Raw genomic sequence first — 15530 nt, 5'->3', positions numbered from 1 at the left:
GGAGGGAGTCAGGCTGCGCCCTGACCTAAAGCCTGGTGGAACAACTCTGTCTTGCAGGCCCTGCGGAAAGATGTCAGGTCCCGCAGGGCCCTAGTCTCTTGTGACAGAGCATTCCACCAGACTGGAGCCGCAGCCGAGAAAGCCCTGGCTCTAGTTGAGGCCAGCCTAACCTCTCTGTGGCCTGGGACCTTCAGGATGTTTTTATTTGCAGACCGTAGGTTCCTCTGTGGGGCATACCAGGAGAGGCGGTCCCCTAGGTACGTAGGTCCTAGGCCGTATAGGGCTTTATTTTTTTAAATAATATTTATTACTTTTACAACAATTTAAACACTTACAAAAAACAAACAAAAAACAGTACATTACAATACAAAAACACTACATAACACTAAAACATTAAACTAACAAAACAAAAACAATTTAAAAACACATCAAAAAAAGAAAAAAATTCAATATCTTATCTTTCTTTCACATATTTCCACGGCCTCCTCACACCTCCCTTTTTGTATTCCACTTCTATTAATTATTCCAGCAATTCCTTTCCATCTTCCTGTTTTCTATCCTATAATTATCTTAACACATTTTAACCTTATTTTTCCTTTAATACTCTATTAATCTATTTATACTTAATTTCTTATAACATTTCTACTAAAGCCATATAACTTCATTCCAACATTCTTCTAACATTCATTAATTTTACAATATTTCTATAAATAGTCTTTAAAATTTTCCCAGTCTTCTTCCACCGACTCTTCTCCCTGGTTTCGGATCTTGCCAGACTTTTCCGCCAATTCCATATAGTCCATCAACTTCATCTGCCATTATCCAACACTTCAGTGCTTTCAAGAAGCAGCCATTCTCTCAGCCAGCAAAAAGCAGATGGTTCACAACAAAGTTTAGGGGTCTGGCAGGGCAGGTCCACCTCCTTTTTTGGCATCCGTCAATATCTTAAATTTTACTCGAGGCTTCCTGCCCTGCCAAACAAATCTAGAAACATCCCTCTGCCACCTCCTGAAACAATCCATCCCATCCAAAACTTGCACTGTTTGAAACAAAAGCAACATCCCCGGCAACACAGCAACCCTCATCCCCACCACAACAACTCGGCCCAACAATAACAACTTCAGATTTGTCCATATTTCCCAATCCCCCTTCTCTTCAATCCAACGTCCTTCACAGTTATCCTTAAATAGATTCACATTTTTGGCGGTCATACTGACCCCCAAATACCTCTCTTTCTCAACCGATGTTAGTCCTGTCTCCTCCTGAAACTCTGTCAAACTTTCCTTTCCCAATTCAGGTAGGGCTCTGGTCCTCAAATTCATCTGTTTTTCTTTAAGTTCCATCATAACAAATGTCAGCTTATGTTCATCGAGTTGCCTTTGAATGGATGGGACTCTCTCTCTCTCCAGTTGTATTGCTTTGCATTCAGCAACAAGGGTTTTCTCCCTGACTTCATCCGCAGTTTGCCATATCAAAGTAGATTCCTGTATCAATTTCTGGATGGTTTCTGTATTGGTGTTCCTTTTGGGAACTTTTGTCCCAGATTATTTAAACTTTCTATAATTAAGTCGATTTTAATATTTGCAGCATCCACTTTCACATTTATCACGTCTGTTTTCTTGTGAAGCTGTTCCAGCGAATCGTTTATTTTCACTAATGCGACCACTAAGGCCTCTTCTGTCGACATTTTGTCTGTTTTTTCCTTTTCATTTGCCATAACACTTAAGAGATTCAAGGTCAATCCCAGAGTCTCACAATTTTTTATCTTGCAGCTGGAAATTCCCCAGCGCAAAAGGTGCCCGCCGAATCCCATGCTCACAGGCTTCTCCCGCCTGTGATTTTTTGCGGGTCTCCGCCTTCGCCGTGGCGGCCAGACCCAAATTCCCACGGGGCAAATTACTCCCGATCAGAGGAATTCCGCCATTGCCGGAGGCACTAACCCGGAAGTCGCCCTAGGCCGTATAGGGCTTTAAAGGTTAAAACCAGACCTTAAACCTGATCCTGTACTCCACCAGGAGCCAGTGCAGCTGGTATAGTACCGGATGAATGTGATCTCGCAGCAGGGGCCGAGTCAGAATGGCCATCCATCAACAGATAGAGTTGGGTGTCATCGGCATACTGATGGCAACCCAGCCCAAAACTCCAGACAAGCTGGGCGAGGGGGGGCATAAAAATGTTAAAAAGCATCAGGGAGAGTATCGCACCCTGAGGCACTCCACACACCAAGGAGTGGCGCGATGACAATTCCCCCCAAGCACCACCCTCTGTCCCCAACCAGAGAGAAACGAGTGCAGCAATTGAAGGACTGTGCCCTGGATCCCCACGTCGGCAAGGCGGTGGTCCAGGAGTTCGTGATCGACCATGTCGAAGGCTGCTGACAGGTCTAGAAGAATCAGCAGCCCCGACCCGCCTCGATCCAGCTGCCTGCGGAGATCATCTGTTAGGGCGACCAGAGCCGTCTCGGTCCCATGACCAGCGTGGAAGCCGGACTGGAATGGATCCAGAGCCGATGTTTCATCCAGAAACCTGCCAAGCTGTTCAGCAACCACTCTCTCAATTACCTTACCCAGGAATGGAAGATTCGAAACCGGGCGGTAATTGGATAGATCTAAGGGATCTAATGATGTTTTCTTTAAGAGCGGGTGCACCACTCCCTCCTTCAGTTCCCCTGGGAATATCCCGGTGCCAAGGGACAAATTTATGATATGCCCCAGGGGAGCCCGCACCTCATCTGGACACACTCTCATCAGCCATTGCTATTAATATCACTGCTACTACTACCTGAGATTCAATCAGCCTGGCTCTTCTCTGGGGCAGATGTTGTTTGGCCCAGTCATGGCATCCCCTCGATCTCCAGTGTCAGTTGTCTCTTTGGTCAACCCAAGACTGACAGCAGCAAAAACAAATACAGAAATCCTGACAGAAGCTACTTATCTTTCCGAACAACTCTGAAGCCGACATTTAAGATGCCTGGGCAGTTCAGATCAGCCCAACTGTGGTAGAAGGAGGCAGAACTGGAGGAAGATTGTTCACAGAAAAAACTGTAATTTACTATTTCTTGTGGGGGTGTTAGGTTCCCAGGTGTTGTAGGGGGTGCTGTGAAAATATATGAGGTTTGTCACATAGAGGTATTTTTTGAATTTCCTGGCAGATAGGACGATCCCACATGGAGGCTTACCAAGAGAGGCCACGATCCCCTGATTCTCCTCCATGACATCCTTATGCAGAGCTCTCTGGTTAGGATCCAGCAACTCCCACTCCTCGTCCGTGAAACGAACAGCAACATCTTCAAAGCACACTGGACCCTAAAAGAAAAAGGGAAATGTCCTCCTCTGAGACAGCAGAAATATGATCTGCTACACAATGCTCTGTTGTTTCCTTCCTGTTAATTGCTGTGTTATTTCAATAGGATTGCTTTGCTGCACATTTTTATTATGGGTACCTATTTTAACGCTTTAATTGAATTCTTTTATTCTGCATTTTAAGTGTGGGTATTTGTCTTTCTGCAAATAGGTGGTACTCCAGCTTATGTTTACGTTTTTCTGCCTACGCAAGCATTCCAGTTTCCCCGATGGAAGGATCCACTTTCTCCCCTCCTCGTGTGTTGTTCTGGGGAGGTTCCCTCCCAATGCCCTAGAGCCAAATTCAAGGGGTTCATGGGGGCATGGAGAGAGGGAGGAGTGGGGGGCAGGCCCCATTTTGCAGCAGATAGGGCTAGCTAGGTGAATCCTGGAAATTATTTGTTCTCGTCTGTCCGCTGCTTAGAAGCCTATTTTAGCATTCACTGATGAATATAGAAATACAAGAAGCCTAGTTTGGATGGCCATCTGTCTTGGAGGATCTAGCTGAGATTCCTGCAATGCAGGGGGTGGGACCTGATGACCCTTGGGGTCCCTTTCAACAGATGAATCCTACTGGCAACATTCAGAAGGCTGGAGTCACAGAGTTATATGGGCAGGAAATCCCACACTTCACAGCTGGATTTAACTCTTCATCAGCAAGAACACGATGTTCACAGACTTGGCTGAGTTTCGGGCTTCATGAGAACAGCAGCTCATTCCCTGAGCATCTTCCTCCGCAAAAGCAGTTGCTGAGAGTGAAAGCCCCCGGCTCCCCACAGCTTTCCAAGTCCCCTCCTCTCTGGGGTTTTTGGCAAGGGATCCAACAATGCGCCAGTGTGCAGCCTGCCTTTACTCCTCCATGTTAGACCTCTCTTGGCTCTGAGAGACAAGCAGGGAGGGTGGCTTCTGGCAGAAGGAGAGGGAGCCCCCGGTGGCTCCTCCTTCTCCTGACTCACCTCTGCCTCTCGTCCTTCCTCTCCCACTCGCCTCCTTCCTCTTCTGGCTCTGATTCTGCACTGCATTCTGCCACAGAGTCTCCCAGCTCACTAAGCCCTTGTTACCCCTTAACCTTCTGACACCTCCTCTTCCCACAGTTCACAGCTGGATTTAACTCTTTATCAGCAAGAACACGATGTTCACAGACTTGGCTGAGTTTCGGGCCTCATAAGAACAGCAGCTCATTCCCTGAGCCTCTTCCTCCACAAAAGCAGTTGCTGAGAGTGAAGGCCCCTGGCTCCCCACAGCTTTCCAAGTCCCCTCCTCTCTGGGGTTTCTGGCAATCGAATGACCAGTGCACCAGTGTGCAGCCTGCCTTTGCTCCTCCATTGTAAGCCATTTGCTGGCTCTGAGAGACAAGCAGGGAGGGTGGCTTCTGGCAGGAGGAGAGGGAGCCCCCGGTGGCTCCCCCTTCTCCTGACTCACCTCTCGACCTTCCTCTCCCACTCGCCTCCTTCCTCTTCTGCCTCTGATTCGGCACTGCATTCTGCCACAGAGTCTCCCAGCTCACTAAGCCCTGTTACCCCTTCAGCTTCTGACACCTCCTCTTCCCAGGCTTCTCCCTCTTCTCCCTCTGACCGCTCATCCTTCCTCCACCTCCACTCCTTGGGCTCTGAGCCGTCTTCCCTTCCTGGTTCCCTGGCTGCTTCCTCCCACCATTCCTCTGTGCCTAAACAGTCCATGACATTGCTCCATCCCTCGGCCTCTGACCCCACAAGGCAGCTTCCCCTGACCTGATCTGGTTCCACAGCCACTGCTTCCCTTCTGCCCCCATGAAAAGGTGGATAAGGAGGTCTTGCTGGCTTCATTCTTTCACCTGCAAAAGAAAAAAAGGTAAGCAGGATGCCAGGAGTGCCTGCTTCTCTCACAGGGGAAACAGGACATCTCTAACTACAGATGGGCTTTGAGAAAGCCTTACCTGCTGAGTGCATTTGAAGGTTTGCGCCCATTTCATGTTTGGTGTGCAGAAATACATTTCCTCTCCTCTGAACCCTTGTTCCCAACCCCCACCCCTCAAAAAAAAAAAAACCAAGATGAAAAGAACCCTCAGATGAGTTGGAAAACCAACAGAACAAGACCAAATGGAGAAAAGCCACCTTCCTCCTTACCCAGTGGCCTCTCTCTGGTGTCCAACGGAGGCCTCTCTGCCTCACAGGAATCCAGTTCCATTTCTGCAAAATGATCCCTTTTCTGAAAGAACAACAAGAATTCAAAACAGTAAATGAAAGGTGAGAAATATTAGAAAGAGAACACAAAGACAGATACTTTAAGGGTGTTAGATCTCATTCCCCGAAAAAGGATGAGCCACAAGCAGACCATTATGGGATGTTCTCTGTCCTGTTTGGAACCCCTTGGGAGTATCCAGAGGAAAGTCTCTCTCACCTGCTTTCTCTCCTCTGCCTGACTCAGGAGGAAACCTTCAGCCAGGGCCACCGCCTGGGAACTGGTCTCCGCTCCGCATTCCCTCACCCAGCTCTCTATCTCTGGTGGAAGGACAGCCAGGAACTGCTCCAAGATCACCAGGTCCAGCATCTCAGCTTTCGTGTGCCTTTCTGGCTTCAGCCATTGGTGGCAAAAGTGGTAGAGTCGGCTGCAAACCTCTCGGGGTCCTTTGGCCTCCTGGCAGCAGAACTGCCTCAACTGCTGGCTCTGTACCTCTGAGCGGAGGGTGTCCTCCTCACCCAGGATCTTCTGCACAGAGTTTTCCCAGAATCCCCCACTGCTCCCAGTTTGGATGGCATGGCCTCTTCCTGTTCCAGGGCCAGCTGAGTCTTGCTCATCCATCTGTGCTCTCAGGAAGCCTCTGAGAGATCGGAAGGAACCTTTTGGTCTTCTGCCAAGTTCTGTCTGTCTGAATGAGAAGCTCTAGCAAATCCTACAAAGCAAATACATTGTTCTGTTACAAAAGCTGTACAATATCAGGAGAAGAAAAAGGTTCCCTGAGCAAGCATGGGTGAGTCTTGCTGGGAACCAGGGTAGGGCTGCACCACAGCCCAGACTCTGAGCTATCTTTCTAAAAAGGAGGAGGAGGAGGAGGAAGAAGAAGGAGATGCAGGCCTCTAGAAGGGAGATTGTGGAAATGTGGAGGCAAGCGAAGAGATTAATGCGAGGCGAATCAGCCTGGTTGCTCCTTCCTTCCAGTCAATGCATGAAGTCAGAACTGATTGACAAGGGAGTCATTGGTTCCTAGTGAAAAATGAGTACGTGTGTTGAATATGAATCTCCTTTCTTGTAGCTTGAAGCCATGGGTTGGAATCCTGTGCCCAGGTGAGATGGCTCTCCTGTCTCCTCTCTGTCTCCTCCTCTCCAACTCAACATACCCAGCTCCTCATAAAGCTTGGCTTGATCTGCTTGGCTGGCCTCCTCTGCCAATAAGGAGAAAGAAAGAAGGGAAACAAAGGAAGAGGTTTGGGAGCAACCAGTCATACGTGTTTCCTCTGTTGTGCAATGACGCTGACCCGTGTCACACACAGCAAAAGTCCTACTGATAGCCTTATTTAAAGAAGCTAGATTTCTATCTGCTAGATTTCCCAGGGGGCTCTGACTAATTTATTTTCTGGAAGGGGGGCGGTAACCTTCTCCCCTTCCCCCCTCCACAAAAGATCTAAAGGAAGGAGACAGTTCCTGTGACCCCGTCCCTCCCTGGCAGGACCCCCTGCTCCCTGGGGTTCCCCCCCACATGAGCCACCCTCCCCTACAGCCCTGGGACCCCCCACCTTCTCCCCACTGCACCCTCTGGGGGGGGGGGAGGAAGGGACTCACCAGATCCCCGTGGAAGAGAACAATGCAGCATTTGCAATAGCAGAAAGCAACCCCGCCCCCCCCTTGCAGGAAGTGGAGGGAGGGGCTTTTCCTCTGGAGGACCTGGCCCCCCCTTTACATCCTGTCCTCTCTAGGAATGCAGCTCAGTTCCCTTTAACCCTTGCAGAGCCGAGTCCACCCTGCTCAGTCCTCTCTGCCTTTTCTCTCCTGCATTGCACAATCCCAGAGATGCTCATTTTGAGGGGACGCTCTTGGTTGGTCTGTGATCCGCTCCCTTCCTTGGCCAGAAACTGGAGGAAGAGGTTGCAGGGAAAAGGGGTTTGCAGGAAGCAAGGAACCTCATCCTAGAATGGGAGGGAGCCCTAAGGGTCATCTATTCCAGCCCCCCTGCAAGGCAGGAATCTCAGCCAAAGCATCCAACCTCTGCTGAAAAACCTCCAAGGAAGGAGAGTCCGCCATCTCCCAAGGGATTCTGCTGCTCTTCCCGTCAGAAGAAGCTGCTTTCTGGTCCTCTGGGTCCCTTCTTCTGGGTGCTCCCCTCTAGGGCAGGAGAAAACAAGCTGGCTCCCTCTTCCATGGGTCAGCCCTCCAGATATTGAGAGGTGGCTCCCAGGTCTCCATCCAGGCAGGTCTCAGCTGAGGGAGGAACAGGAAGACACGCTGTGCCTGCCTCTCCTGGGACTACACATTGCTGAGCTCCAAAATGCAGGAAAGTGGACCTTTTGAAGGCTTTGGGTACGTTTTGTTAATGGAGAAATCTGAGGGTTCCCTTGGACAAAAAACAAGGACACCAGCCAGGATTACCAGAGCAAAACAGCAGCCAGTTGGCTTGGTCTTTTTTGAAGACTGTCGTGACAGGACTCCCACCTGACACCAGCTGCAACAAGATGGAAGCCCCAAACAGCAGAGCCTCCAAACTTTTATTAGCTGCTAATCCCCATGTTGCACCCCCCCCAAACTACATCACTCATACATCATGAAAGGGGAGGTCTGGTGGCAGTAATCTGAGCATCCTGGACCCTGCCCCATGGTTCCCCTTGCCCTCCACTAAACACCCATGGAGTGTAACAAAAGAGATATTTACATTTCCCTGTTTCCCAGCCAAGTCAATCACACCCTTTTGTCTTCCTCTCGGTTTGTTATTTCTGGAATGGCTACCTGTCTGGCACTCAGGTATCAGGATGCCAGGGATTATCACTCAGGCAGAGGGGCTGCTGAGTAGCTGAGCTCGCAGGTCTAGATGAATTTCTGAAGTTTTCCCAGTGAGCCAGTACATAGATACATTGATCAGTTGACAGGTATGTGAATGAAGCTGAATGATGGAAGATTCAGGACGGGGGCGGGGGGGGGCGGGCAGGGGAGAAAGCCCTTGTTTGTGCACATAGTTATTTTTAATAGTTTAATAATAGTTTTAATATTTAAAGCTGTATTGTTTTAACACTCAATTGGGAGCCGCCCAGAGTGGCTGGGGAAACCCAACCAGATGGGTGAGGTATAAATAATAAATTATTATTATTCTCATCATCATTAGATGGGCAAAGATAACATTGTGCCACCGGATGGTGCAGTGGAGTCCTGATTTTCTCTACCTGTTTTCACTGTTTGAATTTACAACACCTTTAACTGAAGCGCTTCTTTGATGTATCCAGACTCTAGATCCAGCCAGTTTAGAAACCATACTTGTGTGGCCCCATGACTGACGGTGGTCATCGGAGGGTGGGGGGGTGGGCGGCAGAAAATGTTGACCCTGTGGGCGACAGCTGGGAGAAAAGTTTTCCATTTTGGGAAAGGGATCCCAAAGGATTTCCCTAGGAAGCGTTTTATTCAGTCTCACCTGCAATAATGTGGCTTGGACACTCAGAAAAACAAGGAGAACGTGGAATTGATGGGAGAACCTCCAAGGAAGGAGAACCCGCCACCTTTGCACTGTCAAGCAGCTCTTACTATCAGGACCTTCTTCTTGATGTTTAGTTGGAATCACTTTTCTTGTAATTTGAAGCCACTGGTTCGAGTCCTACCCTCCAGACCAGAAAGGAGGAGAAGGAGGAGGAGGAGGAGTTTGGATTTGACATCCCGCTTTATCACTACCCTAAGGAGTCTCAAAGCGGCTAACGTTCTCCTTTCCCTTCCTCCCCCACAACAAACACTCTGTGAGGTGAGTGGGGCTGAGAGACTTCAGAGAAGTGTGACTGACCCAAGGTCACCCAGCAGCTGCAGGTGGAGGAGCGGAGACGCGAACCCGGTTTCCCAGATTACGAGTCCACCACACTTAACCACTACACCACACTGGAGAAAACAAGCTTGCTCCATCTTCCATGGGGCAGCTCTAGAGAGATTTGAAGATGACTCTCAGATCCTGTCTCAGTCTCCTCCTTCCCAGGCTAAACACCCCCAGCTTGTCAAGACCCTTCTTCAACTGGGGTGCCCAGAATAGGACCCAGGACTCTAGGTGGGGTTTCACCAGGACAGAATAGATCAGTACTATGACTTCCCTTGGACACTGCACTTCTGTTAACGCAGCCAGAATTGCATTCGCTTTTCTGGTTGCTGCATCATGACACACTTTTTATTTCTTGCTCCACCACTTTAATTTCACCTGCAACACATCTACACCAGCAGAAGTTACCATTAGTTTTCCACATCCTTCACTTCCTTAGACCTTTTGGCCAGCAGATTTATCATTTGTGTACAGCCAAGTTCATGTACAGCCATTTGATGTGTGAGAGGTCTATGCTACTTTTGTTGTTGTTGTTGTTTAGTCGTTTAGTCGTTTAGTCGTGTCCGACTCTTCGTGACCCCATGGACCAGAGCACGCCAGGCACCTCTGTCCTCCACTACTTCCCGCAGTTTGGTCAAACTCATGCTGGTAACCTCGAAAACACTATCCAACCATCTCGTCCTCTGTCGCCCCCTTCTCCTTGTGCCCTCCATCTTTCCCAGCATCAGTGTCTTCTCCAGGGAGTCTGCTACTTACCTGTGTATAAATCCTTCAGAGTCTCTTCAGAGACCCTTAACAAAACTATTGATGAAGAAAAGAACTTTTTTTTTAATTTTATTTTTCCAATGCAGAATCATAACAAAAATTACAAACATTGAATCTAAAATAATACTATACAAAACAACAACAACAACAACAAACAGAAAAGAAAAAGGAAACAAAAACCAAAGGAAACAAAACAAAACAAAACAAAAACGAAAAAGCACACATCTACAGAAAAAAACCGTATCATTACATACATAAACACATATTGACTTCCTTCCTCAAAAAATTTACTCAAAAAAGACCTCAGAAAATTTACTCTTAGTATATTGTTGTGTCTAATTAGATTACTTCCACCTTTGTACTTTTTTTTTTACACCATTTTTCTTTTTCTTTAACCCTGTAAAGCATAATTCATTACATACCAATATACTAACTCCAGAACAATGTTTTTTCATATACTCTTTAGCACAACCCCATTCTTTTAATAATTTCTGGTCCGATTGTCCCCTTATGTATGCTGTGAGTCTTGCCAGATTTATGTATTCACAAAATTTAATTTGCCAATCTTTCACTGATGGAATTTTTCTCCCTTTCCAGTTTTTTGCTATAAGCATCCTGGCAGCTGTTGTTGCATAAAGGAATACTTTCCTTTGATTTTCGGGAATATCATTTGTAATTAAACCTAAAAGGAATGCCTCCGGTTTTTTACTGAAAGATATTTTAAACATTAAAAGAACTTTAAGAATCACACAGAACAAAGATATAATAGTTACAGTGGTGCCCACGGCAATTTTCCCAAATGTGCCCACAGGAGCAGCCAAGAGCCCCGACTTCAGGTCAACCTTCAGCAAGAAGTTGGTTCCCGGTTCCACCCCTCAGCTAAGAGCCAGCATTCAACACCTCTTCCCAATTTGGGAGAAGAGGAGAACTGCCTGCTCCCGAATCTCCTTGGTTTTCACCCCATAAATGATGGGGTTCAACATGGGGGGAAGAAGTAGGTACATGTTGGCCAAGAGGATGTGGACGTACCGGGGGATGTTCTGGCCAAAGCGGTGCGCCAGGATGGTGAAGTAGGCTGGGGTGTAGAACATGAGGATGACGCAGACGTGGGAGCTACAGGTGCTGAGTGCCTTTCCCCGGGCATCTCTAGACGGCATCCGGAAGATGGACCTTAGGATCAGGACGTAGGAGACCGCAATGAGCACCACATCCAGCCCCGTAGACAGGAGAGAGACGGCTAACCCGTAGATGTTGTTGGCGGTGATGTCTCCGCAGGACAGAGCGGCCACAGCCATGTGCTCGCAGTACGTGTGGGGAATTACGTTCGTCTTGCAATATGGCAACCTCTTCAAGAGGAAGGCAAAGGGGATGGCTGTGCAGCAGCTGCGGACCACCCCAGCCACCCCCATCCGGACCACCAGCCGAGGCATCAATACCGTGGCGTACCTGAGCGGCATGCAGATGGCAACATAGCGGTCAAATGCCATGGCCAGCAAGACGGCCGACTCCGAAACGAAAAGGAAAACGAGCAGGGAAGTCTGGGCAATGCAGGCGGCGAAGGGGATCTCCCCGGCATCCGCCCAGAAGATGTCGAGCATTTTGGGCACCGTAGTGGTGGTGAGCATGAGATCGGCCCCCGCCAGAAGGGAAAGGAAGAGGTACATGGGCTGGTGGAGGCTGCGCTCAGTGGCGATGATCAAGAGGAGGCCAGAATTCCCTGAAAGGGCCACCAGGTACATCAGGAAGAAGGGGATGGAGATCCAGAGGTGGAGATCCTCTTTGCCTGGGATGCCCACCAGGATAAAGAAAGAAGGGCTGGTGCCTGTGTGATTGGAAGGGGACATGGCAGACATGACTTCTCAAAATCTTCCAGCCGGCTTAGAGGAACGAAAGAGGTGCTTGATGATGGTGAGGCTGGAGCGATTGGCAGCCGCCAAGGTGTGGGGAAGCTTCTCTCTTGGCACCCCTGTGAAAACGGGAGGAATTGCCAGGGCCAGCCCAGTTAGCAGCCGCTGGCTTCCTCCATCCAGGAAGAAGCTAGTGGATGCTCTGTGGACACACATTTACAATCACACACACAATCACACACCTGCTCCCACCCAACCCCTCCCAGTGTCAAGCTGTGACTCCGCCGAGATTTATCAGAGCAGAGGTGACTGGAGAACAGCCCCATTAAACTGCAAAGCGCCATGCTGAGGTCACTCTAGGGAGGGCATTTTCCTAGGGTGCCCTTAGAAAAAGCTGATCCCATCCGATTGCCATGCCTCATAAGAACGTCAGATTAGAAAGAGCTTCCAATGACCAGTTGGTTCCTGAATCCTGAGCTGCTGGCTACTCCCTTTTATCAAATTTAGGGGGCACATAAAATGTGCACCTACAAATCAGGGCTCACTTTCCCTTCCATACTTAGGGCAGACTCAGATAGGTAGCCGTGTTGGTCTGATGCAGTCGAAATAAATTAAAAAATTGTCCAGTAGCACCTTAGAGAATACTAAGTAGTTCTGGGTATATCTGAAGAAGTGTGCATGCACACGAAAGCTTATACAGTGGTACCTCAGGTTAAGTACTTAATTCATTCCGGAGGTCCATTCTTAACCTGAAACTGTTCTTAACCTGAAGCACCACTTTAGCTAGTGGAGCCTCCTGCTGCTGCCGTGCCGCCGGAGCACGATTTCTGTTCTCATCCTGAATGAGAATTTCTGTTCTCATTCTGAAGCAAAGTTCTTAACCTGAGGTACTATTTCTGGGTTAGCGGAGTCTGTAACCTGAAGCGTATGTAACCCGAGGTACCACTGTACCCAGAACTACTTAGTTGGTCTCTAAGGTGCTACTGGACAATTTTTTTATTTTTATTTTTATTTATTAGGGCAGACTGACTTCTTCTGTCTGGTTCCACAAGCTGCTTGACAGATTTCCTGGCCAGCAGTTCCAACACTGATTCAGTACTCCATCTTCTCCCGCCCCATCCCCCAATAACTTCCTTCCTTCCTTCCTTCCTTCCTTCCTCCCCCCCCCCCCAGCTTCCCTTTTAGCAATCTCTTCACTTATAGGAAGCTTCCTCTTTTGAAAACAAATATGACAGTGTTGGGTTTTCTGGGCCATCCCTCCTCTACCCCACCCTCTGCTTTTATGCCCCTCCTTGCCCCCTGCTTTCCTCACAGGCTCTTCTGCCCCCCCCCCCAGCCATTCAGGTATTCCTGTTCTAGCTGGGAACCCAGACATGGAGAGCAAGCAACTCACCAAGACCCAGCTCTGGGTCTCTTTCCTTCTTTGTGCTGATCAGGGGTGGACTTGGGTAATCTTTGGTAGTATGGCACTCCGAGTGAGGCCAATATTTGGCGCCCCAAAATGAATCTACTCAGTGGTGGGTCTTCTCAATTTTGCCCCTCCTCGGATCAGGGCCGTGTGCAGGGGAACCACCTCCTCTGCCCTCAATCCAGTTCTGGTGCTGATCTTCAGACCACGAAGCTCTCCCTGGTAGAAACGACCAGTCAGGGACTACATGGCATTTCCTTTCCTGCAGTCAGGTATGTGCTGTTTATCCATTTTTGCCAATCCTGAGGCAATATACAGTCAGAATTGGGACATTGCTGTCCTGTCAAACTGGTGAAAAATCTGAGTTATTAGACCCAAGATGGACCACCAAGTGTCTTCTCCAGACCACCTCAGAAGAAGCCATAGGAAGCATTAGCCAGAGCAGCAAACAGTGGAAGTTTATGTGTCCTCCTCTTCCCTATCTCAGAGTCCCAGGAGGGGAGCCAATTAGACTCCAGAGGAATAAAGTCGGTTATCATAAGTGAAAAGGGAGAACCTCAGGGCTGAGCTGGGATTTCAGCCAGGGATGCGCTACTCACTCTCCCTAGTTCTCCAAGTGGGGCGATGCCCAGGGGGCCAGAGTGCTACTGGTTTTACTTGGGTTTCAGACAAGAGTGTGGGCTTGTATTGATGGACAAGCAGAGCCTATGGGGGGCAAAGGGGTACTCCTTTAGCGGACAGCAGTGCTGCCAATCCTTGCATCAGCTTTGCAGGGCTCTGTCACTGCAGCCTCCACAGTAGTTTGTTTCCTGCCTTTCTGTTTAAAAGACCCCCTGCAAGGCAGCTTATTTTGGTAGGACTACATTTGGACGTGGGTGGAGCTGTGGTCTAAACCACAGAGCCTAGGACTTGCCGATCGGAAGGTCGGCGGTTCGAATCCCCGCGACGGGGTGAGCTCCCATTGCTCCGTCCCAGCTCCTGCCAACCTAGCAGTTCGAAAGCACGTCAAAGTGCAAGTAGATAAATAGGTACTGCTCCGGCGGGAAGGTAAATGGCGTTTCCGTGCGCTGCTCTGGTTCACCAGAAGCGGCTTCGTCATGCTGGCCACATGACCCGGAAGCTGTACGCCGGCTCCCTCGGCCAATAAAGCGAGATGAGCGCCGCAATCCAGAGTCGGCCACGACTTGGCTTAATGGTCAGGGGTCCCTTTACCTTACATTTGGGTGGAGGAGCAGAAGTTCCTAGCTTCAGCCTCAGCACGTTTAGTTAAAAGGGCTCAAGAGACAAGATCCATTTTCTGAAAAGGCTGCCACACCCATGTGAAGGATGGGTCTCCCAGGGCCAGGCCATAGCAGCTTCCCCACCCATTGTCTTGTTGCAATAGAAGATTTATGATGACCGGCTACAAAGCTCATACTTCTGCTTACGCAAGCCCTTTCCACACCAGGGCTGATGAGCGGTTGCTTATCACCCAGAAGCAGAATTATAACTGTGATTCAATGCAGCAATTAATATTTTATTACATTTACACCTACCTTTTGCCCATGGCAGAACTCAAGGAACCCCAGGCGGTCATTCATCTGGGCAGGCATATAATATGGGCATCCCAAGAACTACACCTGCTCTGATGTCCACCTTCAAATATCTCAAGGGCTGTCACATGGAAGGTAAGAGCAAGACTTGTTTCCTGCTGCTCTGGAGGGAAGGACTCAAACCAGTGGCTTCAAATTGCAAGAAAGGAAATCCCAACTAAACATCAGGAAGAGCCTTCTGAGGGTAAGAGGAGCTGTTGGACAGTAGAACGATCTCCACCAGAAGATGGTGGACTCTCCTTTCTTGCAGGATTTTAAGCAGAGGTTTGATGGCCATCTATCATGGATGTTTCAGCTGAGATTCCTGCATTGTAGGGGGTTGGACTACATGACCCTTGGGGTGCCTTCCAACTCTACAATTCTGTGATCCAGGGTCACTATCCTGCTTTCCTACTTAGCCTTCGAGACAGAGCCTGCCAAACCATCTCCTTAGATGCTGCTTTATGGGCTGCAGTTCCTTTGCTGCCACCCTCTCCCTTTCTCTCTTCCGTGTCCCTGTCCGCCCTTTCCACCCTTCCTCCCCAATCACCCTCCGTCTCTTCTGCCCTCACCTCTCACCCCCATTTCTGCCAACTCTCACGCTTTTCCCCTGAGGTGTCT

At 49.0% G+C, this 15530-nt stretch overlaps 2 protein-coding genes across 2 annotated transcripts in view; one reads left to right on the top strand and one right to left on the bottom strand.

Annotated features, from left to right (window-relative positions):
• The window catches only part of LOC114603766 (uncharacterized), a 114142-nt gene extending 102206 nt beyond the window's left edge, over positions 1 to 11936 (bottom strand). The window contains exons 1-4 of the mRNA XM_077927821.1: positions 11016 to 11936; positions 5721 to 5870; positions 5447 to 5528; positions 5072 to 5154 (exon numbers count right to left, since the gene is read on the bottom strand). Of these exons, the coding sequence (XP_077783947.1) occupies positions 5072 to 5154; positions 5447 to 5528; positions 5721 to 5870; positions 11016 to 11936 (1236 nt within the window). The remainder of the gene's footprint in view (positions 1 to 5071; positions 5155 to 5446; positions 5529 to 5720; positions 5871 to 11015) is intronic.
• LOC114589664 (uncharacterized) overlaps positions 1 to 15530 on the top strand; it is a 999511-nt gene that overhangs the window by 413491 nt on the left and 570490 nt on the right. The window lies entirely within an intron of this gene.

This window comes from Podarcis muralis, chromosome 4, assembly GCF_964188315.1.
Source record: "Podarcis muralis chromosome 4, rPodMur119.hap1.1, whole genome shotgun sequence".
In the NCBI taxonomy this organism is placed as follows: domain Eukaryota; kingdom Metazoa; phylum Chordata; class Lepidosauria; order Squamata; family Lacertidae; genus Podarcis; species Podarcis muralis.
The sequence above is the reverse complement of the archived record's forward strand: the minus strand, read 5'-3'. Positions and strand labels throughout refer to the sequence as shown.